The sequence below is a fragment of the Neopelma chrysocephalum genome, unplaced genomic scaffold (assembly GCF_003984885.1).
Source record: "Neopelma chrysocephalum unplaced genomic scaffold, ASM398488v2 Primary Assembly neopelma1_43, whole genome shotgun sequence".
In the NCBI taxonomy this organism is placed as follows: domain Eukaryota; kingdom Metazoa; phylum Chordata; class Aves; order Passeriformes; family Pipridae; genus Neopelma; species Neopelma chrysocephalum.
The window spans coordinates 18,665,735-18,693,237 of NW_020897702.1; the positions used below are offsets into that span (position 1 = coordinate 18,665,735).

Consider the following 27,503-nt stretch of genomic DNA (forward strand, 5'->3'; position numbering starts at 1 on the left):
CATTGCCATTGTTAATTCCTGTTTCAGACCCTGCTCCCAGATAACTTCAGAGGGTGCTTTTAGTAACCAACAATTTGATAATAGCCTCAAATAGGAAAAAGGCCCAAGTCCCTACACATCTAACAGAGCATATTGTTATCTGGTGTTTGTTTCTAACAGCCTTGGGTTAAAAACTTCAAGCATCTTCCTTATTGTTTTGACTTTTTTTTTTTTTCAGAAATATCCAGTGTTTTCAGTTATTTCCCAGCTGATGTCAGATAGAATAAAAATGATGTACAGTGCCATTAGGTAAGAAGAACATTCTATGAAACCACCTTACACAAGAAGAAAATTATTGTTCCCCTTACATTGTCTGTCATTATACAGGCATGCCTTCAGGTATATATCCAACTGCTTTTGCACAGTTCCTTTGTTCTTGCCCACAGCCATTTTTATAGTTATTATTTTCATTAATCCCTACATTCTGGCTGCCTGTGCATCCCCTTTCCATAGTATCGAACCAACAGAGATGTCAGATTACAGCATAGCCTCTAATGAGGATCAAACTCAGCATCACATGCCATACTTCCACTGAGTATGGCCAGCATGCTCATGAGAGATGCTATGACTGGATGCTGTTTAGCAGCTGTGATTACACAGCAGGCAAAGAAAACCCTTCCCTTGCAATCGAGCACCAATTGCACAGCAACATTGGCATGTCTCTCTGGGGGATTTGACCCCTCTATAACTTCAGGGAGAGAGGACTTAGAGCTTTTCTGCATGGAGTCCGATTTTGGTAAAGCTTTTAATAGAAAGTAAACAGTAAAATTTTTCATCATTTATTTGCCTGTATCTGCACAATTTTTTATCTTTACAAACTGAAATTTTTAAAATAAATTTCAATAGTATAGTTAGTTCTAATTTTAACTATTCTTGATTTAATAAAAAGAAAAAAGTAACTGAAATTTGAAACATTATAGTAACAAAAACTTGCTGAAAATCCCAGTGCAAGTGTCTGCAGAGGTGTGTCCTTGATGCTTGCCTGATGAGAACAAAGATATTGATCTCACAGAGATTAAAATGTCTTCAAGACACTGGTGCATACGTACATTCATACTATCCTAAAGAGCTCTCTGAGGGACTGAAGGCTTGGAAAAATAGCAGCCAGATAAAATTCAGAGGAGAAACTGTGGTGGTAGCTGCTATCTCGTGATGTAGTGGTGGCTATTTGAATATCTAAGCAGGTTTTCAGTATATGTAATTTTAAAATTTGGCTGCCACACTGACAACCACAGCTCCTTATACCTGTTTTAAAGCACCTTTGTGCTGAAATATCCTGAAAATCTGCCTGCCCAGCATTGCATTGTCTGAGCTTTCTCTTCTGCTGGAGACAGGGAAATGCAAAACATTACATCTTCTCTTTGGAGAAAAGGGTTCATCAGCATTGCCTGAGACCCACAAAAGTCAGAATAAAAGAGTCCAGAATATGAAAAAACATTTTCTGGATATTTCAGGGATTTTGATGCTGAGTTACTCTGCTCTAGCCTCAGGACAAATATAAACAACTTAAAGTGTTTGCAACTACTTTAGCATTATTTTGGTCATCAAAATCAAACATTGAAGCCAAATTTTTGGGTTACAACAGGAAAGAAAGTAATCTGTTTTCAGGACACAGGGTTACACACCTTGGTTTAAAAAAAATTGTTTACGGTTCCAGCCAGAAAGAAAACGATGAGAAAGTGAGATTATGACGCAAATGTTAATACAGCTGCAAGGCAATGAGTGCATGTTTAAAAACAATCATGCTGTAGATACAGTAGATAAAGCATCAGTTTACATTATCATAATAGTAAAGCTAATCTTTCATAATCTTTATTAAAGCCTTGAAAACACATCTTGTAAAATTACACTGCTATTTTAAGGAATTTGTAAAAAATTCTCTAACAAGCAAATGAAAACAATCTCTTTTCTCTATTGTTTTGCAGTTAAATGTTTTTCCCGTTATGTTTTTTTTCCCTGCATATATTTATCCCTAAAGACCCATTCTCTTCAGATATAGTAGAAAAGAAAGGAAACAGCAAGCTAGAAAAATACACTTAGAACCTCATTAGAAGTTTTGTTAATTCTATATTTTTACATTAATTCAAATTAATTAAGAATAAATTTCCCAGAAAGCACAGACAGGGAGCAGTGGCCTAATTGCACAAAAGGAATTCTCAAGAATACTTTAAAATTTGACTTGAAAAGATTAGGGAATTCCCTAATTATTCACAATAATCTGACTTTTAAAAGCACTAATGAGGATTCAAGTTCACTGAAAATCATATTAAATCACACTGTCACAATTTTACTAGTGTAAGTGCAAGAAAGAGAAAATTATTTCATTTTTGACATATACTGACACTCCAAGAATCACAGCAAGCAGTTTGCTTCTTTTAGGTAAAGTTGCATGATAAACGAAGTCTAAACATTTCAAGTTAAAACCAGTGAAATTAGGTTTTTAAAAAAGTGAAGATTAGTGTTGTGAAGCAGAAAAATCCAAGATCTGCCACTTATGAAGAGGATTAACTTCTTATAATTTGATGTTTTAAATGCCTTTTCCCTTCTCACATTTTCATGCCAAGTTTGAATATGCCTACAATTGAAGCTGTGAATGAATGGTGACTTCCTTTTCATGCAGGAAGTTTTTGCATATTTTTGGTGCACCCACAAGGACAAATAGTCCTCATATTCAGAGGCACTAAAAATCAGAATTTTTGATTAGGGTAGACATCATCTGGCTGGCTGCCTGTGTGACAAGATCACAAATATCTTGCAGGGAATACTGTTAAACACAGTATAAGTGGACTGTTCTGCTGAATGTGATATAAATGGACTGCTAAAGACTACCCTTTTTTTCTCATTCTATTTTTTTCTGCATTACCAGCATTTTTCTTAGCAAAAGGTTTTCGGTTTTGTTTGGGGGTTTTATTTTTTTTTCTCTTTCTTTGTTTCTGTTTTGTTTGTTTTTTTTTTTTTTTTTAAGCCCATCCTCACCCTTGCTCTTTTATTCACTTGGGCAAAAGCCAACTGGACTATAGATGATAAAGACATCCACGGAAAGTGTTCAAGGTCAGGTTGGATGGGGCTTTGAGCAACCTGGTCTAAGGAAGATGTCCCTGGCCGTGTCAGGGGTGTTGGAACTAGATGATCTTTAAGGTCCCTTCCAGCCCAAACTATTCCATGATTCTAAGCAGCCACTTGTCCTAATAAGCAGCAAAAAGCCAGGTGGGAGGCTGTACAGTGCATTTTTAAGATTGTCATATGCTGACCTAAAACCTCACTACTGCCAAAAGATACAACTCTGACCTGCTTCCTGCCTTTGGCCACCTTTTCCCACTGCCTGCCTTGTATTAGCCATGAAAATTTTCTAGCCAAATGGTAAATTGAAAATGGCATGAAGACCAAATCAAATTAATCTGAATCATAGACCAGGTGTATATTGACCAGCATCTACAGAGATGGCAGCAGTAAGAGTCAGCAGATGAGGATGCTGTTGGGCTCACATATCCCGTTTGCTGGCAGCATGTTTCTGTACGTGGCACCTTATGACAGAACTATGACTCCTATGGAGAGCAGTGCAAGGTTATATCACTGCTGCTCTGCAAACTCAATTTGGAGGGTGTAGCCAAAAGGAAAGATGCAGGGACAGGAGCAAGTAGCTGAAGTGAGTAGGACAGAAATGTCTATTTAGACTAGTAATGCACCTGAACAAAAGTCAATAAAAATACGCCTTCAGAGTGTGAGCTCTACTGGTAGGAAAGAAAAAAATAAAACTGCTCTCCTAAGCTAAAGAGAGAGAAGTTAACAATTCAATATTTCTGCAATTTTTGCTTTGGAAGAGACAGTGGTACTATGAACCTTTCCTGGCTAGAAATCAAATATCAAGTCTTTAACTCACCCTTTCAAGAGAAGCACGAGGCTTCAGAACGTTGGATTCAACCACCTTGGTGTGCATTGTGAGAATGTCTAAGCTAGAGCACAGTTACACATGCAGGTTGAAAGCAGGGGGAAAACAAATTATCTCTACTGTCCAAATTTTCTCTACTGTTCAAATTTTTAAGGCAATTACCCTCATTATCACAAATATACTCTTAATTTATTTATTATGTATTTATTTCAACTGCATATCCTGTTAAAAATTCCATTTTCCATTAATATGTAACTGATAACCAAACAGTTCTCTAATGTTTTCACTTTGAGAAGTATCTGGAAATAGGATGAACATGGTAGACCTTGATTTCACTGGTGTAAAACCAAGAGAAGTTGTGTTTCCCTGACTGCCTCCTCTCTTCACCAGACAATTTCACAAAATCCTGAAGGTTTTCTTCCCCTTTCACTCAGTGTTCGCGCACTTAAATTTCACTTGACCTTATTTAATTCCTGATGCTACATAATTTCAGACATAACTTTTGGGCAAAGAAAAAAATAACAGGCCATGGCTCCTCTGCATGCCGAGAGACAGGCAGGCAGTTCCAGAAACCTGGAATGACTGCAGTGAGAAGATCCAAAGAGTATGCTACTGTTTTTACACTATATATTAACTGGGGTTCAAATCCTGAAACATGGTTCACTTTCCATGCACAAAGTACACCAGCTGTTTCAGGTGTAGGAACCAAATTTATGCTGACAGTCGATCATAGTTTGCCAGTCATTAACAAATAGTACCTATGTCATTTTCTGCACAAATTACTGTAATTACTGACAGCAGCACAAGTTTCACCTCCTAATAATGCAAATGAAAAGCATTTGTTCATGTAGATGTGCACACCAAGATCCGCTTTAGTTATTACTTTTTGATGTTAATTTTTTAAAGTCTTTGTACTATGTTAAGCTTTGTTTTTCCTGCCATTTTTTCTGATTAATTTTTGAAATCTACAGAGTTGACACAGGAGAAAACTATGCCAACTCAGGAAGACATGCTATTTGCTTTGTATAACATTAGGTGATATATCTTTGAGTACAGCTGGGTCACTGCTTTCTAAGTTGAATGACTCTTCTAGAAAAATATTTAATAATTTGTCACCAATAAAATGGAGACAGAAGGAGCAGTCTGTCAGTTTGGGATCTGTTTAACAATCATATATGTCAGGGACAGACTCATCAGTTTTTTTTTATTCGTCTTCCATCTGACGAGGGGAATTTAACATTTATCTTCTTATCCCTGTTACAAAGCTGAACAGAAATGCTTTATTGAAAAGCTCTCTGCCAATTATGTTGAAACTTGAAAACACAAAATGAAATCAAATTTCATCTTGTAGCCTCTCATCTATTTGCAATCAGCCCATAAATAATCTGTCATGCATTCAGTTATTTCCTTCTTAAAAAAACAGAGAGAAATCACGGCACAAATGTACAAGTAATTTTGCTTTTTTATGTAAGGCAATTTACAGAGCCCTGATCTTAAAGTTTACAGGCATATAAATGATACAGAGAAAGAGAAGAGATGGTGCTTATTGAACAGAAGAAATAAGGAGAAGACACTCTGAAAATGGATTCATGAGTCATTGCCCTTTCCTTTGACTCTTTTTGTCTCCCTGAAACTGTAGTTTGGTCCCTTAGTTCAGTCTACTGATAATTCTGTCTTACAGCACTCTAGGAAACAAAGTGAAATGAAAATGTTTTATTTGCTGGTGAGAAGCACCCTATACTCTCACAGAATAAAACGGCTTAAATAAGACACCTGTGCCTTTCTAAGAAAGATGAGGACAGACTTTTTAGTAGGGCCTGTAGTGACAGGACAAGGGGTAATGGTTTTAAACTAAAAGAGGGTAGATTTAAACTAAACATAAGGAAGAAAATTTTTATGATGCGGATAGTGAAACACTGACACAGGTTTCCCAGAGGTGGTGGATGCCCCATCCCTGGAAAAATTCACGATCAGTTTGGATGGGGCTCTGAGCAACCTGATCTAGTTGAAGAGGTTCTTCCTCACTGCAGAAGGCTTGGGACTAGATGACCTTTAAAGTTCTCTCCCAACCCAAAACAGTCTTTCATTCTATGGTGCTATGACTTCTCAGAAATTATGCTAAATGTTTGCTAAGGGAATTGTACTCTATTATACATAAATAGAAAGATAATGTGAACCCATATTTGAAACAGAAATACAGATTTTTTTTCAGACTGGTCCCAGACTACGAAAGATTTTCTAAGAGCTTGTGTTTAGCAAAGTTGAGACTCAGAATATAAAACTTAAATGTGATTATTCAAGCCTGAGTTACACTACGGATATTCTTTAAGTAAGAGTTTCCCTGGTATTTTTTATTAGGGGTCTTAATGAGATATAGTATAACACAAGACTCTGCTATTAGTCCCTCAAGGGGTTCCACCTAGGAGGGGTATTAACATGTGATAACATCCTTTGGTGAAGAACCAGCCACCCATCTGATCAAATTGCTCCTAAGGAGCATGATCCTGGCTTGAGCAACAGAAAAGTTGAAAAGACTTTGAAAAGAGACATACAGATTAAGACTGCAGATTATCTGTTCTAATATTCATTAATATCTTCACATAAGCAGAAGTTTCTTTTCCAAAATGTTTTATCCCTCCTTGCCAAAATTAAAGTAAAATAGACAGAAAATGAAAAATACTCAATTACTGCTGAGGACAGACAAAGAAAATGTTTAGTTTTTTTTTCTCTGGAAGACACCCTCTTTATTTCTGCAGGAGCAGGATTTAAATAGCCCTGTGCCTACTCTTTTTCTTCATACTGTAGTGAAATGAGAAAATTATGTTATGGCCACTGAATCTGGGGACTGGAAGAAACTCAATGGATCATTTGTCTTCTCAACCTGAGGCAGGACCAACTATAGTTGCATCAGGCCTAACAAATGGCTGTCTGGCACATGCTGGTATTTCCCATGCTACAGGTCTGATGTCCTGCCTGGTAATCTATCACACCAAAATCCTCACTTCTCCTAAATCCAGTACAAATCTTGCTTATTATTTGTCTATAAATTTTGTTTCATACCCTCCCAAAGGAGCACAAAGAGCAAACTCACTCTTCAAAGACATGCTGCAAGGCAAGAAGATTGTTGTTAGGTGCCCATAAAATGCTTCCCCCTCCCCCCCCCCAGTGTTTGGTATTTCAGATAAATGACTTCATATCACTCATTTATTCATAGTAGGATAGGCTTTCTAAATCTCTGATCATTTTTACTGCTTTCCCCTGGAGTCCCTCCAGCTGGCATACACCGTTCTTGAAGTGAAAAGCTCAAAGCTTTACTTCTGAAGGATGAAAGGAATGCTCCCGTGTCTTATAAACCATACCTCAATTTATAAAACCCAATATAGTGTTTGAATGTTTCATCACAGCAGGATGCATAACAGACAAGATGTTACAGCTAACAAAGATCTAGATATTCTTCTACAGGATCCTTTTCACAACAGTTTTCTGTTAACTGTTTAGCAGATTATGTGGTTATTTCTGCTGAAAGCACCTTGCAGTTGTCCCTGCTGAATTACATCTTTGTTTTTTCAGACCATTTCCAGTGTTAAACCCTCCCAGCATATGGAGTTATCTGAGAAAAAATGTGGAAGAGTTGCAAAAGAGAAGTATGGCCTCTTCTGCTAATTGTTACTCTTCAAACTTTTTCTAGATGCTTATAATTGATTTCCTACTTGTTCCAATATTCATCTGGGATTCTGAAAGTAAACTGATGTCTTTATAGTCCCTTGGCTCCTTCAGTGAAGATGAGTTTTGTGCTTACTCTTTCCAGTTTTTCACCTTACCTTCTCCACACAAGTATCCAAAGCCAACCATTGTCAGCACTCACATTTCATCAGACAAATTATGGTGGTCTGTGATCAGGACCATCAGGACCCACGAGTGTATGAATATCTAACTTCTTTAAGTGCTGCCAGACCTGTTGCTTCTTCTGAGGCTGAGGTCCTCTTTGTTTATGGTTTTAATCACGATAGCAACCTTATCAGAGATGACCTTTCTGTGAAAACTGATGCTAGCAAAAAGGTAGGCACTTTTCATACCTTGCCTTGAAAGGACCTATAATCTCAACATCTCTCTGTAACTACAAAGCATACCTCTAAAACTACAACCCTGCAGTACAGAGGGGATCTGATTTGCTATAATAGTATTTAAAAGTATAATTTAGAAATAATTTTCAGAAATTTAGAAATTAGACACATCTGATCTACAGACTATGGATAAGATTTACCCCAGCCTACCATTTACACTCAGTTCATTTTTCAATTACAGTACATAAAATGTAAACGTGCCTACAATAAACAACTTTACTAAATTATTTACTGTAATTTTATGTTTTCTTATTTCCGTTCTCTCTGTTGGAGTGGATAATATGTCTTTCTATTAATTTCATAAGACATCTTACAAATCTTCTGCACAAGAAACAAAACAAAAAAACCCCAAAATACAGTTTTAAGAAAGATAACTCTATTATGTCCTTATTTGCAACTATCACTTTCCAAAATAAACACATTCAGCATGTATTGAGGATATTGTTCTCTTTGCTTAAGGAACATATGTTTTATCATCTCCTAAAGACTTTTTGTGTCATTAAACCCTTTTTTACATCTCATACAGCTCTAGGATCTTGCTTTGCAACTGTTTCTAACCAATAATGATAGCACAAATTTTTTTTCTAAGGAATCCAAGAGCAGGTTTTTTATTTGTTCATATAAATTACGACTTAAAATTCAGAAGCCAGCATCCCAGGTAATGAACACAGATCTTCGTGCTCTAGGAATATTTTGGATATACTATCTAGTGTTTACAGTTTCATGCAGGTTCCCTCCACAGATTTTTCAAGCTTTCAGAGTTGCATTTTTTCTCAGAAATTAGCCACAAAAGATATAAGCATTAAGCTGTTCTTTGCCTTTCTCACATAACGACAGCCAAAATCTACCCTGGAGGAGGTCACAGTAATTCTTTTCATCTACCAAGCACACCAAATGTTTTATGTTGAGAAAAATATATCAACTTGTCATTGGCCCAAGTGGCAGCATCTCTGAATGAAAAAATCTTAATTGAGTCTCTGCAAGCAAAGGAAAAGAAGTGATACTCTCTCATAAATCAATGGTTTTACTGCTCACTCAAAAGAAGAAGAGTTCAAGAGCAGCTGTCTATGTGTCAGGGAGTACAAGCCTTTGGCACAACAAGACTATACTTTGCTTCGGGAAGAAGCTTGATCTCATTTGGTCTGCAACACAGGAACCTCTGCTACATGTCAAAAAATCAGCTGCCCTTCGTACACATCTCTGATGCGACACGTGCAGTACCAGAAGGTTTGTGCATTGGAGTCCCAGAGCCTGGACTTCTTGGTCTCATATCTTATGACAGCACAATTAGAAAGTATGGTCACCTGCACAGACTCTGTGTTTCATGTCAAACAGCAAAAGATCTTCCACCTAAACTCTAAAAAATAGCTGTCATTTCTAGGAATACTAATATAATGTTTAAAGACACTAAACAAACAACACCCCCTCCTCAACTGACGAAGGAAAAGCAGTTTTTCAAAGCTCTTGTATCAAAGTTCTAAAATAACAAATAGCAAGTTAAAGCTAAAATACCATAGGGAACTTTATTTTTGACAAGCGTAGTATTTCTTTTGTTTCATTAAGGATAACTAGAGATTTATCTAGAATTTGGAATACTGAAAGCAAAATGAGGATGACAGACCCACAGAAAGGACTAGGATATAGTATTGGAAACAGTCAGATGGATGACTACTTGCGATTAATCACTTTGATGTCCAGCTACTGACTAAGCCAGCTATTCCCTTCAGATGTTCAGAGATGCTTTAATGTAATGCTTTCCTTTTTTTTTTTCCTCCAACTAGTGGAAATAAAAGTAAAATATTGAAAATCTAGAATATTGTTTTAAAATAGGCTGCAGAGTGATATTTAATTTACAAGCTTCATCCAGCTTTGTCTCTTCACTATGATTAAAATCTGTAAGGCCTTTTTCAGAAGATTTAAAATACTGACTGTCTGCCTGTGCTTAGGATTACAAAAAAAAAAAGACAAGAAAAGAAAAAAATGAAGAGCTACAGCTCCCCGAGCGATAAAAATTTAATTAAATACAATTTATTCTTTTAAAGGTGCTTTTCATGGCAATGCAATATTTTCTTCATGTGTGTTGTCTTCTAGGCAACAGATTTCTTGAGAAAGATCTGGACATCTAAAAACTATCAAGAAGACAGAACTTGCTACACAGATAATTAACTGAACAATAAAAGATGTAACCACTGCTCTGTAATTTCACTTGACTAATTTGCACATTTGGCTTTATATTCAAAAAAGGGTGAAGTTCTCCAAAGAAGAGGGGACTTTCAGACTACTCAAGTGCAAACAACAGATGTTGTGTCAATGAATGTATTCCACACAGGAGACTAAAGCCTTAATATATGTTCAGTTGCATCAGGATGTCACAATAGGCTCCAGCAATAGCTGTCATATAACTGTTTATTTATTAAAGTGATGAAAGATCAGGCATAATAATTCTTTAAAATTTACCTGAGGAATTTAAAACAAGGATCAGATAGGTAGTGAAAAAAGGCCAGGACAACTGCCACTCCCTAGGAAATTCTCACTGCTCCACTAAGAAAACAGAAAAAAGATGTTGGCCTCCTGTCTAGAGGAAGACTTCTTTCCACACTCAGCACAGTAGTTTAGCAAATGATGCCATTATCCTTTCTCATCTTTTGATTTACTGTGTATCTGAAAATACTGATGAGACAATTAACACTCTGCTACACTGTCTGCTGCATCTCCCTCTCTTATGCTGACTTGATGAAAACAGCTATGGCAAACATAATGAAAGAGATCTTCTCTAACTCCCCTTTTAACTCTTACACAGCAATCTAGAATGCGGAGGGAAAGGATGAAACTATTCTCTGACACAGAAATTTCCAATCTAAAGAAATAAAAGAGTACAAAGGCATGCTATAATGATAAAATTATGAGACTTACTGTATTACATTTAGTCAAGAGAAAACTTTAGAATTGAAAAAGAAGTCGGCCAAGATCCATTGGGAATTTTCCTAACACTTGTCATAGTGTTAGGAAAAAAAGTGACCTCCAAAAAAAAACAAAACAAAAAAACCCCAGTACTTAGTGGTGGAGTCAAGTTCTTGGGATTTTTAAAAATTACATAGAGAAAAAGGAAGCAGTGTCAAATAGAATCCCAAAGCACACACATCACAGTTTTTCATACAAGCACAAGACAAAAGATGTTCCAAGAAACTTTTCAGCAGTGCGCTGGAGATCATTGTGTAACGGGGAAATCCATTTAGCAAGCAAGTTCCTTTGAAGCATTTCCGCAAGGACTGGATAAATTAAATATGGAATTTTTAAATGATTTATTGTCACCCAGAAGGACGCTGTATGAGCCAAAGCTGGAGATGCATCCATTACTTATCCAACAGCTAAGCACAGAAATTAAAAGCCCTTTCTCTCTATATGAGCAGAGGAAGTGAACAAAAAAATAAACATCTTTCTCCCCTCAAATTTCCAGAGAAAAGTTACAGAGTTAAACCCACTAAAGTGACAAGAAAACTATGGGGGGAATCTAGTAAGCCATGCTAACAGCTCTTGATTCTCGGCAAAATCACAGAACTAACTTTGACCACAGCAAAAGGATCAACATTTTATGACAGAATGCTAAAAACTAACACCGGTACACCATATTTCTTGTTTCTATTCAGAGATGGTGAAACTATCTAGTCAACTGGATAATAATAGAAAACTCCTACCTAATTCAGAAAGGACAAGCACAGAGGATTTTGTCAGTTGAAACGTCAACGATCTACCTAGCTCTAAAGATGGTTGAATTTAGTCTGACATGACAACAATTTCACAGCACCCTCTTCTGCCATTTAACTCCAATTGTAACAAACAAGATGATAGATTTCTTTCTCCACTGAAAACAAAAAGCAACCAGCCAAAGCTTATTTTTCTTGAAACAAAATCTCTAGCTTGTTGGCATCCAAGCCTACCTGTACATCCCTTTCCCTGTCCTGCTGCCTTTGCTCTACTGCATCCACAGTTCATTAAGATGAAGTGTATTCTGCTGAAGCTGCCTCATCAGTAAGTATTGCTGAAGCAATTTAGTAATGATCTTAATGCATAGTACTGGATTTTTATAGCCATCTCAATTGGCTATTAAAATACAGCACTGCACTTTGAAATTGCTACTGCACCACTTCAGAAATAGTTAGCATGATGGAGCCACAGAAAGCACTGTTCATTTCAGTGGAAACCTCACACTTCGTGAATGATTTCTGGAAAATTATGCTTAAAATCTACTATGAGATTAGATGTTCATTTTGCGTATGAACATGGGATTCTTAAGAGCTAAATGGTTTCAAGGGAAAAACAAAAAAACCCCATGTATATAAAATTGCTGCACAATCTTCCAAGTCACGTTATCTTTTTCTTTACTGCTAATGGAAAAAGGCAGTTAAATACTGAGGAAAATCATAGTTATGAACATAAAAGACTTAAACAAGTAATATCCTGCAGCTCACAGGACAGCTCCAGCCAGAAGTAACACTTTTGAATTCAATTTGAAATTGTTGAAAAATCCTTGTTGATTTGGAAAATAGTTTCTTTAATGATTGACTATTAATCTCCAAAGACAGTTGAATTTGATCTGATGTGACAAAAATTCTATTCCACCACCTGCCATTTAGTTGCAACTCTAACAAAAATCATGACAGATTTACATTCTTTCTCCACTAAAGACAAAAAGACTATAGTCAAAGCCTGATACACTAGAGGAGCCACTCTAATAACAATAACTACTATTTTGTGAAATTCTATACAAGCACTACTTCAAAAATGGAAGGAACCACTTCACAGAATGAATGTTTTTTTAAAAAATACTTCATATGTAGTTATTTATAAAGATGAGATGACAAGTCTATAGTGACCAAAGGCAGATAATACATTTAATATCTTATTTGTACCATAAAGCAGAATATGATAATAGCAGCTGTATGCAAATATCATCACTTAAATTAAAGAACAATGTCCTCAATCTGCAAAATATGAAGGTGCAGACATAACCTATCAAATCTTCCCCATCAGGCATTGGCAATACAAATGTATCAAAATGTTGTTGAAAAACAGCAAAGGCTTTAATAGCACTATCATGGAACTTTCTAATTTTATGAGTTCCAAGAGAATACAATTTTCATGCGATAAACTATTAGATACTCACACATTCCTACATTAGACAATCCTAGCCTGAAGGGAAGTCATGCTTTTTAGTGATGTTAACTTATAAATGATGGCTTTGAGTCACTATCTTAAAATTGGAAAATTATGTATTAGTGCTTGATGGAGCACTTTCTGCTAACTGGATGAAATGTGAGTCCCTTCAAGCAAAGACATTTAACAAGAAATGGTAATTTACTATCAATTGTGGTGATTTTCTATTTATACCTGTAGTAAGTGATAGTGTTACAGTAATATGAAGTGAAGCACTTAAATTTGAGTTGACAACTGAAAGAGTTTGTTAAATTTAGGTTTGAGAAAGTTTGCCTGCTTCCTCATTTCATACAGCTCTCTTTTTTAAGTTGCCCTATTTTTCTCTACTTTAGGGTTAGGGTTAGGGTTAGAGTTAGATCAGGATTTACAAAAAAACTCACAGCACAAAAGAGAATGCTGAAAAACAGAAGTAAATTCACAGCTGGTAAGATCATAAGACTGAAATTCTTAAAAGACCATAAGAAAAGGTTTTAGGTACTGTTCAAACTGTGAAAAAAACAATTTTGTTTAAAACACTTTGGACCTAACAAAACATTTTTTAGCATGAAATAAAAAATGCTTTGAAGGTTATAAGTGATCATAAATTAAGAAATTATCTGCCTAACTTGCCATAAAAACCCCTATTCTCACATGCTACAGATTGCTAGGCTGTATTTCGTGTCTCTTAAATTAGAGAAAATAGACTACTAAAGTAGTAGAAGTGATAGCCATATCAATAAAAAATATGTATCATGATCAGTCTGAAGCAAGCACTTGCAAGCAGTTTTCAAACAGCTCTCACTAGTCTCTGAAATTCAGAAAGAAATAATTGGGGTTTTTTGTTTGCTAAAGCCCCTTCTTTCATTTTAAGTGCTGTAGCTATTACATGAGATAAAAAGGTAACCTTTGACTTTGCTTTACTAGATGAAAGTGTTAAGATTATTCCTTTCTTTACTGAAAGCAGCCGTTGCAAGATTTTTTAAATAAAAACAACTCTCTGTTCTGCTATTTTGAATTGAACACTTTTTTTTAGCAGACATTTTGAAATACACATAATTCTACTCTACTTTTTTGACTATTTCAGTTGTCACTGCAAACTGGGATACTATGTAGGCAACAGAACACAAGATTTTTCCAATAAAGTCATCAATCCAAACTATGTCTACTTCTATGAAAAAGAATTATGAACCTCTCGGAAACTACAGACAGTAATGGACTCGAGGACATTTCAGGAACAATTCAAGATAAATCTAGAGTGAAATCATACCTTATACTGATGGTGAAAATCTCTGCCTCTTCTCAACTACTCAGAGGGTTAAAAAATACACTACTTAAATATACGGATTCTTTTCTTAGTGTAGTAAGAAAGCTTCATTACCAGCCAGTGACTTTATTCAGTGTCATCAAGAATAAAAAAAATAGTTGTGTGAAAAGGAGATCTACCATGTGCTGCAGAGCTGCTTCAGTCCAGCACTGAAAACAATAAAATGGAAACTCTGGAACTGGTTATACCCAGTGACTTCATCTAACATTTAGATGGATATATATAACTCTCAAAATAAATGAACATTATGCCCTTTATATTAATCCCATTTTATTTTTGAGTAGTTTATTGAGATGCCTTGTTTAGGAGCTTAGTCTTTGCTGATTAAAAAGAAAATTAAGATAAGGAGACTAGCCATCCAGAGGGAGATACGAAATTGGGCTGAACAGGGCTTAAGAGACACATTAATACCCAATTTAGAGCTCCAAAATATAATAACACTCCAAATGGATTAAAAGTTTTGATATGGCCCTAATTCTGAGAGCAGAAACAGAAGAAAAATAAGAGCCCCCAAATATTTTTTGTTAAGGTTGGGTGGGGTGAACCTGATGAGAATATATTACTGGCTGGATTCATTTGGAATGAACAAAAATCATGCTTACAAAAAAGTGACATAGCTGCTACTCTGTCCAGAGCCTTTCCAGCTAAAATGCAGTGAACAACAGGGGAGCTCTAGTCATCACAGCAAAATTCCAACACATTTCAAACATTGTAATGATAGTTCCTATTGCATTATCATGAAGGGGGTGGGAAAGTAATCCTGTTTCTCTATGACTTTATACTCAAGCCACTAGAATATCCAGATGACAGAATCAGCTGTCCTTTTTATTGTTCCTTTTTTGGGTATTTTAAGTCTGACATTTCTCCTCTCAAGTTTCCTGATACTCAGCTGTTCTGCTTCACATACCTAAACTTCATTTCTGCTGTTGTGTTGTCTTTTAAGATACCATATTTCCTGTAGAATCGAGGTCAGAAATTTATTATGTGATCCAACACTGCTGTAGTTACTAGAATCCTTATATTCTGCATTTTTTTCTTCTGTTACATTATATCAGAGCTTAAATTATCAGTTAGGTATTGGTAGAAAAAATATTACACAACCTCTGTGTTTACCTACATTTCTGACTGCCAGAAATTTTCTACGATGGTAAAAATCCATTTTTCTGCTGATCATTTAAAAAATTAAATTTAAAAAAAACAAGTTTAAATCCTATAACTGACTATAACGTGTATCAAGCATACTACTAAATGCTTTTGGATTTAGTACAAGTAGATTTTGCATGTGATAGGACAGCATGAAAGTCTCGAGGTCAGTGGAACTATGATTTAAAATCCTCCAGTCAAATGCAATCAAATGGGATTGAGCACTGTAATCTCTGAATACTGACTGAAGTCCGTAAATCACTGCCCAGACACAGTTCTTTGCAGGGTCTTATAGGAAGCTAATGCACAAGTTATATTACAAAGCCAAACACCACCATTAAATGGCTTTGTTTTGAATGCCTGAATGTTGTTCCCCAGGAACAAATACCGCAGCATACACAATCCATTCTCATCAATGTTAGTCTTGTTAGGTTTCAATATAGAGCAAGAAAAAAAATATTACTTAAGGACAGGATTTTCAGTAGTGCCTAAATCCCGATGATTTTCAATAAGAAAGCTCTGCTGCATATCCTCCTCTATTACAGCTGTCAGCCACTGCAAAGACACTGGCTGCTGAAACCTGCAGTGCCCTGGGAGAGACTGAAATAAAACATCTACTGTTTGCTACTAAATGGTTTGCAAAGCCATACAGTGAATTGTATGCCTGACTGAGGAGACATACAAGACGCATACAAAAGACAACCTCCCAAGCGCATGAAAGAGAGGAAGATCCTGCAATGATGACAGTTAGCAATTACCTTCAAAACACAGACTATAGACATCAGCCAATGATATCAATCAGGTGTGGGAAACTGATGGATGATCAGCTTTAAATGCCTACATAGCTGCAGTTCTGTTTGAATCCTTGATTTTTTCTATTACACAACTCATTTATGTCTTTGTTTACCTCTTTTCCCCCAAAAATATATGGTTTAATACATATGCTAGGACAAACAAATGCTAGGACAGCATTTTTGTAAAGCAACAGGAACAACTGCACAGGGACCTGCATTCAGAAGGGATGCCCTGGCAGCACACTACCATGACCATCCCCCTGTCATATGCCCAAAGACATTGCCACATAATGCATCTTTAACGTCTTGTGTTTAAAACAGATTCGCCAAATTAATCTGTATCTTTTATATGGTGGTTGCTAGCTAGAAAAATTAACACCCATTTAAGAAAACCCTAACCTTTATGGGGGACCCCTCGTGGCCTAGTGGTTAGCATGCAGGACTCTCACTGCTGCGACCCCGGTTCGATTCCTCGGTCCCCCGGGGCAGATGGAGCCCGTTAGCCCTGTGAGGCCATTCATCTATGAGAAGGTCACTCTAAACAAACCTAAGTCCTGAGGACCTCACTGCCATTGTCCAAGATTGCTTGGCCCTGGCAGATGAACCTTAGGATTAAAGGGTGGGCTCAGTTCAGCGCAGGCTGTGTCTCACCTAAAAAATCCATTGCGCAGGCTGGAAAGGTAAAAGACCTTTCCCAAAATCTTCGTTCGCGAAGACTGGCCATTATTATAACCTTTATGGACAGAGACAGCCAAGAAAAGAATTGAAAAGATATTTGCTCCTCCAAGTGGGTGTGGAACAACCTTCTTGTCTAAAAAACAGACTTACTGTCTTCATTCATTTTCTGAATAGGAAGGAGGGAATGGTGTGGAAACTACCACGCTAGTTTTCAGGTCCTGCTCTGGACACCAAAACATCTCAATTTCACTCTGGGAAGTAAGAAACACTGTATAAATACTAAATGTTTCTTACACAGTATAGTAATGGTGTGAAGAGCAGTTCACAGACAAATCACAGGAGTGACTACAGCCAAGAGTCACAGATTTTATTCTCAACTTCTGCTATGAGTTTGATGCTTCTCAACAGATAGTTTATTTTTCATGGAAGATTTTGAAAAAAATCAAAGGCAAATGGCTATAGATATTAAAATTAGTATTGATAAGATTTTCATCCAATCTAGAAAATACTTATTTTCTTCATTTTGTTTTTTTATCTGTGGAATATAGAAAGAATAACAAGTCATGTTTCCTCACTGCCTGAATTATGAAGATAAAAACCCTGGCTTTTTTTCCATCCAGGTTGCCAGATAACTTATTTCTATAATATTGAAGTGAAAATTAAAAAAAAAATTCAGCTTCACAATAAAATTCAGTATTTATAGCACTTGTCTGTAGTAAACTTTATATAAGAATATAGCTACAAAATCATGTTTGCAGTAGGAAGCAGGAAAGCTTCTTTAGTTTGTCATAAAAGGCATTTTTTTGGTATCCATTCTGTTTTACGAAAATAAGTGTAAATAGTAATAGTTTCAAGCATGCAAGGAAAACAAACATGACGCAAATCCATCATTAGATAATGAATGCCTCTCTTGTCTGTTTCTACGATGTAGCAAAAATTTGGTCATGGTGAATAATTTTTAGCGTTTCGTCACAACCAGAAAGGATATATTAATTTTAATTTCCTTAGCCATAGGTTACTCAAAATGACTATCATATCACACACTGAATTCAATTCCAAAGCTTTAAGAAAACACTGCCTGCCCTGCCACTCTGAGTTCATACATGTACAAAATACCATTAGATGTGCTTTTTTATTAGAAAAACAATTTAGCATTGTAATTGACCACAAGAATACAAACTTTTGGGGATTTACCCTCAGATGCATGTTTAAATATATCTTACTCTTCTCCAAGAGTAGAATATAATGACACTGCAGTGTCAAATAACTGTGGTGTATGTAGAAGAGGCACAGTGCAATACTGAAAGCAGTGCCGTATCTTTGTTGACTATGAGTGGTCAATCTCAACAAAACATCTCAATACACTCCATTACTGGTATAAAAAAAAAAGCTATGTAGAATCATACTGTAATATTCACGACATGACAGGTAAGGGAAAACATTCAAAAAGATATAGGTTATTCACTATAGATAAAACAGAGAGAATAACCTCATGTGCATAGCATATATTAAGAGACATGAGTTTCTTCATTTCATATATATACATTAATTAAAGACTTGCTTATGAAATAGTTATTATGGACCCAAAAATGTACTGCTGTTCATTCTATTCACATGTACTGTGAAAATATGCATTTTCTTTATCCGGAAATTAGCCACAAAGAAAAATGCTGGAAGGAAATGACAAGCGGAAAAACAATACAATTAAACTTGTTTAAAAAAATAACATTTCTGCACATAAAATTTTTTTGCAAAAAGAAAGGTAAAAATAGAATATTCACAATTTTTACTAATGCTTCTAGAAAGGAATCTGGCTTTTCTTCCATGTCCAGAAGGTTCTGTTGGAAGTGATAAAACTGATTTAGACTACTGAAGGTTTCATGCTAGATTTCTACATAATTTTGTTGAAGGATAAAATAAAATTTTGCTATGTATCTGGGTAAGTTAGTATTCCTGTCTTCATGTTCCAAAGATAACTCTAGAAGAAACCATCATGAAAGTAGAAAGAATAAGATGGATAACTAAAAAGCCTTCTGAAAAAATGGAGAATTCAGAAACTCTGTGTTCAACAGTACCTTAAATGAAAGTCAAATGTCTCAGTAGTGGAATTTTAGAGGAAGTATACCTGCTGCCAGTGTAAAGCATACTATCTCTGCATCTCTTCAGGAGGTAACAAGCCATCTCTACAGTAAACATCAAATGAAGCAACTCCTTGAACTCCTTTATATTTCAGGAAGAGACATGTAACCATGATTTCAAGTTCTACCAGCCAAAATTCACTGCATTTCAGTATTTGAGAGGTCAACAAGGTCAGGTGCAATTTAAGCTACAAGAGAGATTAAGCATCAAGTTTGAAATGGATGTCTTTTCATTTTCCTAATTACCTTTTGGTCCTTTGAACAACTTGATCTCTACCACGGTCTCCAGTATAGGTCTTCTTCGACGAACATACAATCGTACTATGGAGCCAGCCTCTTTTAGGGCCTCCACGGCTTTGCTGTGTGAGACTTCAGACACGTCGACCTCGTTCACTCGCAAGATGCAATCGTTGACCCTACAAGAAAAACAAACATACTGAATGCTTCAGCTGTTACTTTGGACAGAACAGAGTTTTGTCAGTAGTGCTGTAAAATGAAGAATACTTCATTGGGAAATCTGCCAGACTTAATGCAATATGCTTCATAAGCAACGAGACAGAAATAGAGCACTTAGTCCTTCCAAAAGACATCCCTGATTCAAACTGAAGTGTACCTAATCACTCACACCTACCATCCTCCTTCATAAATTGGGGTTAGATCCACTAGAGTGATAGAAATGAGTAATAAACAACTTGTCTTTACAGACTTCATTGAAACAGTTTTTACTAAACAATATAATTGATTTAAAACACTCATTCTTGCATGTTATTACTACTGCGGTTGCTCTTAAGGAAATCTCACGGTTTAATACAAAGAATTCTAGAGTTGTCAAAGTAAAAATGCTGTCCTACAAAAAGCAGACACTTTAAAAGAGAATGCTTCATGCTAAATAACTTAAGTTTCATTCTTTATGTTTCCAACACTGACTGAAGGCTACAAGATCTGCTGTATGGTAACAGCTTTTTTTTTTTCACAGAATACTAGTAAAATTCCCTCACAGCCTTACTTTGAGCATTTACTACATTGTCTGAGGATGAACATATAATCACCCTCAAAATGTCCTGGTTAGATGGAGTTGTGTTCTCTTTATCTGACAGATTTGTCCTAGTTGGAAAGGAAATCTAAAACTTGAGAGCAGTAAAATCCATCTCCAAAGCAGCAGGCTAATGACTTATCTACTGAGTCATCTTTTCTGTGCAAACAAGAGCAAATTCCAAAGAACTAGATGAATTGAAACTCTATTGCTCTTGTGCAGTACATTTATTGTGAGATGCCTCTAAGTATTTTGGGTACAGAAGAAAAAGGCATATGTAAATGAATGTGTTGTTCTGCATGTCTGAAAGGACAATCAGTGAAGCACATATGGGCTGCTAAAAATATTCCATTTACGCTACGTTTCTATACAAAAAAAATCAACTATTGAATGTTACTCTTTAAAACAAAAGAATACTTGAACTGGTTAGCACATGGAGGGAGAACGAAGCTTTACCAAAAGTTTACCAGAACTCTTGAGAATTTAGGATGGATTTTTGTCATGTTCTTGGACTGCTATTTAAAACAAAATCAAATCAAAACAACAAAAAGACCACAATTATTTGAAACTGGTCAAACTTGGAAAGGACACAAGATTGATACTTCCCTTCTAAGAGAAAGTACTATATTGCTAAGTTTCCAATTTTCATTCACTGGTCGAGTTTGGTGGTTTCCCCCAATGCCAGAAGTACTAATTTTCCAAATGTTTAATTGTGAGGTTTGTCTTTCAAATTAATAAGCACTCTAACATAAATTGCTTTTCTTCTTGTAAATAAATTATGAATACACTCTGCATGTATTCATACATGCTTTCCACTCAGAAAGATCATTTAAGAAGTAATATTACTATATATCTGATTCTTTTCATTGGTGGTTATGAAGATGAAAAGGTGGTAAAAGATTATAAAAACACTAAAAAGGAGGATTACATTTATTTTGATTTCATATACTCTGTGCCCTGCATTGATAAATCATAATATTAGTAGATAACTCTTTCTACTTAAAATCTCTCATAAATGCTCTAGTGATGGCCCCTGTTAGAGGAAAAAGAATGTCTTTTGGAGAACTAAATAAACAACATAAATTAACTAGCCAAAATCAGTAAGACACACACCTCCATTTATTGAACAACAAAGACCCTTTGGAAAAGGATATTTACACTCCCAACAGAAATCTTGCCTTATCTTCTTCTTTGAAACAGTAAGACTACCTTAAAAAAAAATAAAACAAACAAAAAGCAAAACCCAAAACCAAACAAACAACTACCCAAACAATAAAACAAAAACAACCCAAACCACAGAATAATACTTGCAGTGTAGGATAAATGCAGGAGTTAGAGAATACAAAGCCAATCCAGTGGTAGATACACTTTCACACAAAGTTTCACTGAAGAGCTGAAAGCACCTCTTCTATAGAGACAGGCTGAGAGAGTTGGGGTTCTTCAGCCTGGTGAAGGCTCCAGGGAGAGCTCAGAGTAGCCTTCAATACCTAAAGGGGCTAAAGGAGACTTGTGTCTCCTCCCTGGAGTCTGTACAAGGGCAGGTAGTAACAGGACAAGGGGGGATGACTTTAAACTGAAAAAGGGTAAATTTAGATCAGATATTAGGAAGAAATTCTTCACCATGAGTGTGGTGAGACACTGGCACAGGTTGTCTAGAGAAGATATAGGTGTCCAGTTCCTGGAAATGCTTAAGGCCAGGTTGCATGGGGCTTTGAGCAACCTGGTCTAGCGGAAGGTGTCACTGCCCGTGGCAGGGAATGCTGAACTAGGTGATCTTTAAGATCCAAACCAATCTACGTTGCTATGATTCTATATCCTTCCACACATGTAGGGGTTTTTTTCTCCCTCATAAAAAGATGAGTTTTTTTGTTTTAATAAATAAATACAATATTAAAGAACATATATATATCTGCCTATAGAGTTCTGAGGGCTTTAAAGAACACCATTTTTACATGGTGTACAGCATGCTGACCCAGTATTAGATCAAGAGAATACAATGATCTCAGAGGTCTACAAATATTCTTTGAGAATATTCAGTCTTCTAAAATGCAGGTCTGTGGTGCAATGAAAATAAATAATTAGGCTGGTGAGATGACTCTAACCTTAACCATAATAGCTAAATTATTATGTGATTATTACTAATCTAGAAACATTTGAATAGTGCATGTGGAAGATAAAACCAAATCATTATTCACTGAAAAGGAGACAACTTCAGAAAAGAGAGTAAAACAAGAAAGATGAAGAAATATATCAACACAGACTATGATGTCATATTTTTCTTCTTAAATCTATGCAGCAGGTTTTCATGGCAAATAGCATAGTTATTATTATCTAAAGGCAGAAGTCTGCGACCATGGGCTTAGGATACTTTTTCCTTCCACTTAAACTTTCACAGTACAGTTCCTACTCTGTCAGAAATCTGCTCTTTTAGTGAACTATAAATGCTGCAACAATATAAACATAAAATAATAATAGCAAAAAAAGTCAGTAGATCCAGTTTAAGAAAATTCTTACTTAGGGATAAAATTATTCTTCTGCCCTTGCAAACAGCTCTCCAATGTATTTTCCTGGCTCTATATTCATGTGACAAGTATATGGCAAAACTTTATTTCAGTGTTTCCTTTTCCCATTTATCTCAAAATCTTCCTAAGGCCTCTACCCTACAAGTAGAAGTTAGTTTCAGGTGGTTACAGACTTGTGCCAAGGAGAAGATCTGCTTCATAATCCAAGACAGTACTACGCAAGTCCAACAGAAGAGATCCTTAAAGTTTCACCAATACAAACAGTAATCATGTTGTCATATAATCATAGAAAGGTTTGGGCTGGAAGGGACTTCATACATCCTTTTGGCCCTCCTCTGGGTTCACTCCAATATTTATTTTGTTGGGGGCCTGAGAGCAGGATGCAGCACTCCAGATGGAGTCTCACAAGAGCAGAGTAGAGGGGCAGAATCACCTCCCTTGACCTGCTGTCCACACTGCTTTTGATGCAGCCCAGGACACAGTTGGCTTTCTGGGCTGCCAGTACACATTATCATGTCATGTCAAGCTCCTCACCTATCAATATCCCCAAGTCATTCTTCTCAGGGCTGCTGTCAAATATTATGCATATTCGAGTCTGTAGAATCCCCAGTGAAGGCAACAACCTAATTAAAAATAAGTTAAGCAGTTCTTCACATTGCTCACTGGGTCATCCAAGTTCTTTAACAAAATTGACATGTTCTACAAGACTTTTGTAGTATAAATTACATATGAAGGACCCTAAATTGTAAAATACAGAATACATGCAATAATAATGCCAAAGCAGTTACAACTGATAGAAGAAATATGAGAGATACTTTGTTGTTAAGGGGGAAGGTCAGGGACTCAGAGGTTTATGGATAGTTATTGCTATCTTCAAAGGAAATAAGGGCTTGGATTAAGGAAAAAAACCTATTTTTTAAGGGCTTAAACTTGACTATCTTCATTTGAGTTTCATTTTTACAGTTTTCAAGAAATTGTGCAGACATCCTTGAGAAGCTGATAATTGCTTCAGTCAAGTTATAAGTAAAGAAGACGAGTACAATCCTTAGGGACTAACTGGATATATAGTAGGTGACAACTGGTAATGATCATTCTGTTCACTTGTTCTGTGCAATATGGTGCCCTGAAGGGAAACCCAAAGCAGCACAGCATGGCAGCTAAGAGCCCCAGAAGACCAAATGGTTCTGCCAACACACATTACCCCACTTGCAGTTTATAGCAGAGCTAGTTGGAGCAACTATAGACTCAAGAACAAAGGAGTAATCTGTACTCCGTGGATCAACATCATGACACTAAATCCTGTAGTAATCCACAGGCCTTAGCTATGATCTAGACACCTCCTGGCTAGCTGGTATTATCAGGACAATCCCGTTTTTCACAAGTAGAGTTACCATGCCTTCTATAGCCGAATGGCCAACAGATAAAAGTAAGACAAAGAAGCACTAAACTTGCCTTTTATTCCTTTGCTCCAACTTTGCCTAACCTTTTTTGCCAGTTTCCCTATAAAAGTGTTGTTGCTTTCTTTCTTCCAGAACTTGCAAGAACACAGCCCTTTAAGCAGGAATACAAGATTCTAGGTGATAAGCTGAAAGGGCTGATTATTATCTTTTCTTCAAGAGATCGGCAAATAATTATATTAACTGACCCTAATAGAATATGTCTAGTCTATTAGTTAGGGAAGGCTGACTCTCTCTCCCCTACTTTGGTTTTGGTGTGGGCTTTTCTTTTAAATTCTATACACACCCTTCCTATCCCATACTGAGTAAAATTTACAGCATATGGGGTAAAAAATGTAATTATTGATAGTGGTCCATATAACTTCTTTCCAAGAGGAATAATACCTTTTTTTTTTTAATTGCCACTAAGAATTCAGAATAAAGGATCTCCCATGTACTACATCAGTCTTCAGAATTATCTTTATGATTACAGAATATATAGCCAAAACTAAATGCCAGTGATATGTATGCAGTTTAGGGCATACTGTTTCCTTACATATAATGATCCTTCGACACATGTCCAGTTTCTGTAGCAAATTCACATATACCTTCAGATCCCTATCTGACATTGAAATTTTATACTAAAGTGGTATAATAGACCTATTGCTAGGTCTATTTTAAAAATAAAGAGATAAAAATTATCAGTTGAAGAAAATTCCTGTCTAGTTCTGGAAGCTAGAGAGGAGCTAGTTCTTATAAAAATGTCTGATGAAGGTAACAGCCAATCCTAATTCAAAATTTGACATGTATGTGGTTTATAATGAAATTCCATTTATCACATTGAATAGTTACTAGCTGAAAATACTATTTCATAAAAGTTATGATTGGGAGGGAGGGGTGTATTAATTTATGATTGACACAGCAGAAATAGAGCTTAATAAAAATCTGAAACTCTAGAAGTGATTTTGATTTAAAAATAAGTGCAAATATTGGTGCAGTAAAATGGTAACCCAACTATATTTAACATGAAGGCACTATTTGAAGTATTGAATCTAACCTATGCTTCTAGCAGGAGCAGAATTATCTTTAGTTCCAAGGAAAGTAAATAAGGACTAAAACCATGTTTCATTTTTGAGAGAAACACTTCAGGTCTCTGAATCAAATGGCATTAACCTATTGCAAAGAAATAAATTGAATAAAATATAACCTTTTCCTCAATAATGCTGGCCTGGTGGGACCCCGATTCTTCCTGTGCAACCTTCAGCAGGTTCTTTCTTTCACAATCTACAAATGGAGGATTAAAACCCCACCTGCGTCCCACTTCCTTTGTATCCTGTTTGCAGCCTAAATAAACTTTCCAGAGGAGACTCTACATCTTCTTGGGTCATCTCAAACAGGGACTAACCCTCATTGCAGCCTGTAGGCATACTCAGCATAAATAATGGATAACCAATCAAAGCAGCTCCCTGCCCTTTCCTTCTTCAGAAGCGAGAGTTAAAAGGCAAACACCTCAACCATGCACAAAGGTTGCTCTGTGCGCGTGTGTGTCTGTGTGTGTGTGTTTGTGTGTGTATGCAAAGATGGGAAATAACCTCTTGCACAGCATTTCTGTAAGTAAATACACCCAGGCAGATGCCTTCTCCTCCTGCACTGGCAAACCACTTTCAGTGTATTGGCCTCTTGGAGCCTGAAGGTTGGCGCATGACTGAGCTAAGAAGTCTCGACGAAAAGCAGGGTGTGCTCACTTAAGCCTAGCACAGTGCTTCTGCAGCCTCACAACTCATAGCAGTAACTGGAATGATTTTCAGCCCAGAGACTGAAATAAAAAAGTCTTATAAATATTTTTCATTTAAGTATGTGTGCAGACTTTACTATAACATAATGGAAATCACCCAGTCCACCAGCATAAGGTTTAGGAGAGTGACTTGAAATTGTGTTAGTTATCCACACAGTTCACTCCTTTGAATTTTTTCAGTATTTTTGGCATAGAAAATAGCCACTTATCCTTCCAGGGACAGTTGATCCGTCTAATCAGATGCTGATTAGATTAGGATCTGATCCTAATCATTCCTGCCTAAATGGTAGAATGTGAAGAAAGCATCAGAAAAAGCCTGCCTATGTGGATCCAGCTCACTCCTTCTAGACTGGTGTAGTCTTAGTCACTTTTCCGATTCCCATATCTGGGGACACACTAGCACTAAGTCCTAGTCCTTGTCCTTCAGAAAGTTGCATAAGAAATCAAAAAGTAGAAATGAAATTCCTCCTTTGTATACCAGGAGTGGAGTAATGGCTTTGGAGGCAAAAATTTGAGATCACAACAAGGAGGGCTACAGGTCACAACAGCGCGATTTGCAGGTGTGCTACCAGCGGACTTTGAGCTTTATTTCACTTCCAGAACAGAGATTGGAGCCCAAATTGTCAGGGAATAAATCAGATTTCAGAAAATACTTATGAATTTCAGAATGTGTTATTGCCTGAAATGACTGTTTCCATACCCTGTTAAAGACATGACCTTGCTAAGACCTGAGATACAACCAGCACAGCTACTGAACTGTCATAAGACATCTACATTGATTGTCCTTTTCTACTGCTTTAGTTACCCATGGATTTTTTTTTTTTAACAGCCCTCTTAATGAAATGTCAGTGTATTAAAGGGTCTGCATAACAGTCATTGCATTTTAAAACACAAATGACTGGATACAACATAAGTAAAAATACTAGCAGAGCAGCTCCTTATCATACATGGCGTCTCTTTATCCCTCTCCTTGTGTTTCATTCATTTATGACTCTAAGTTCTATTTTTGAAGTTGTAAGGCAGAAACAGACAGCATACTGCACTATATAATTAGGAATGGAAAAGTCCCTGCAGCCCTTAGACTCTTAGAAGAAAATATATTTAGAAACTTGAATATGTTCCTATTCATACAGTTTCAATAGAGGATGTATCAGCATTTCCTTTTTTTTCTTCCCTCCCCCCCCCTTTTTTTTTTAAAGGTCTTAAACTCAGATGTAAGACTTCAGACACAAACTTGGCTAAAAATCATTTTATTTATTGCTTAAAATACTTTGGATCCTTTCTGCATTCTACACTATTTGTGAGAACTTCCTGGACAAAGCTGGGGCAAAGGGCTAACCCTCAGTTAACCCCTTCTGCCACACTGAACAGACCCTTTTATCCTTTTAGGTAGCA

The 27,503-nt window shown here is 36.4% G+C and overlaps 1 protein-coding gene across 17 annotated transcripts in view; it reads right to left on the reverse strand.

Moving 5' to 3' along the window:
- DLG2 (discs large MAGUK scaffold protein 2) overlaps positions 1-27,503 on the reverse strand; it is a 1,039,246-nt gene that overhangs the window by 299,446 nt on the left and 712,297 nt on the right. For all 17 annotated transcript variants that reach the window (XM_027677513.1, XM_027677512.1, XM_027677530.1 and 14 more), the window contains one exon: positions 19,569-19,738. In XM_027677513.1, the coding sequence (XP_027533314.1) occupies positions 19,569-19,738 (170 nt within the window). The remainder of the gene's footprint in view (positions 1-19,568; positions 19,739-27,503) is intronic.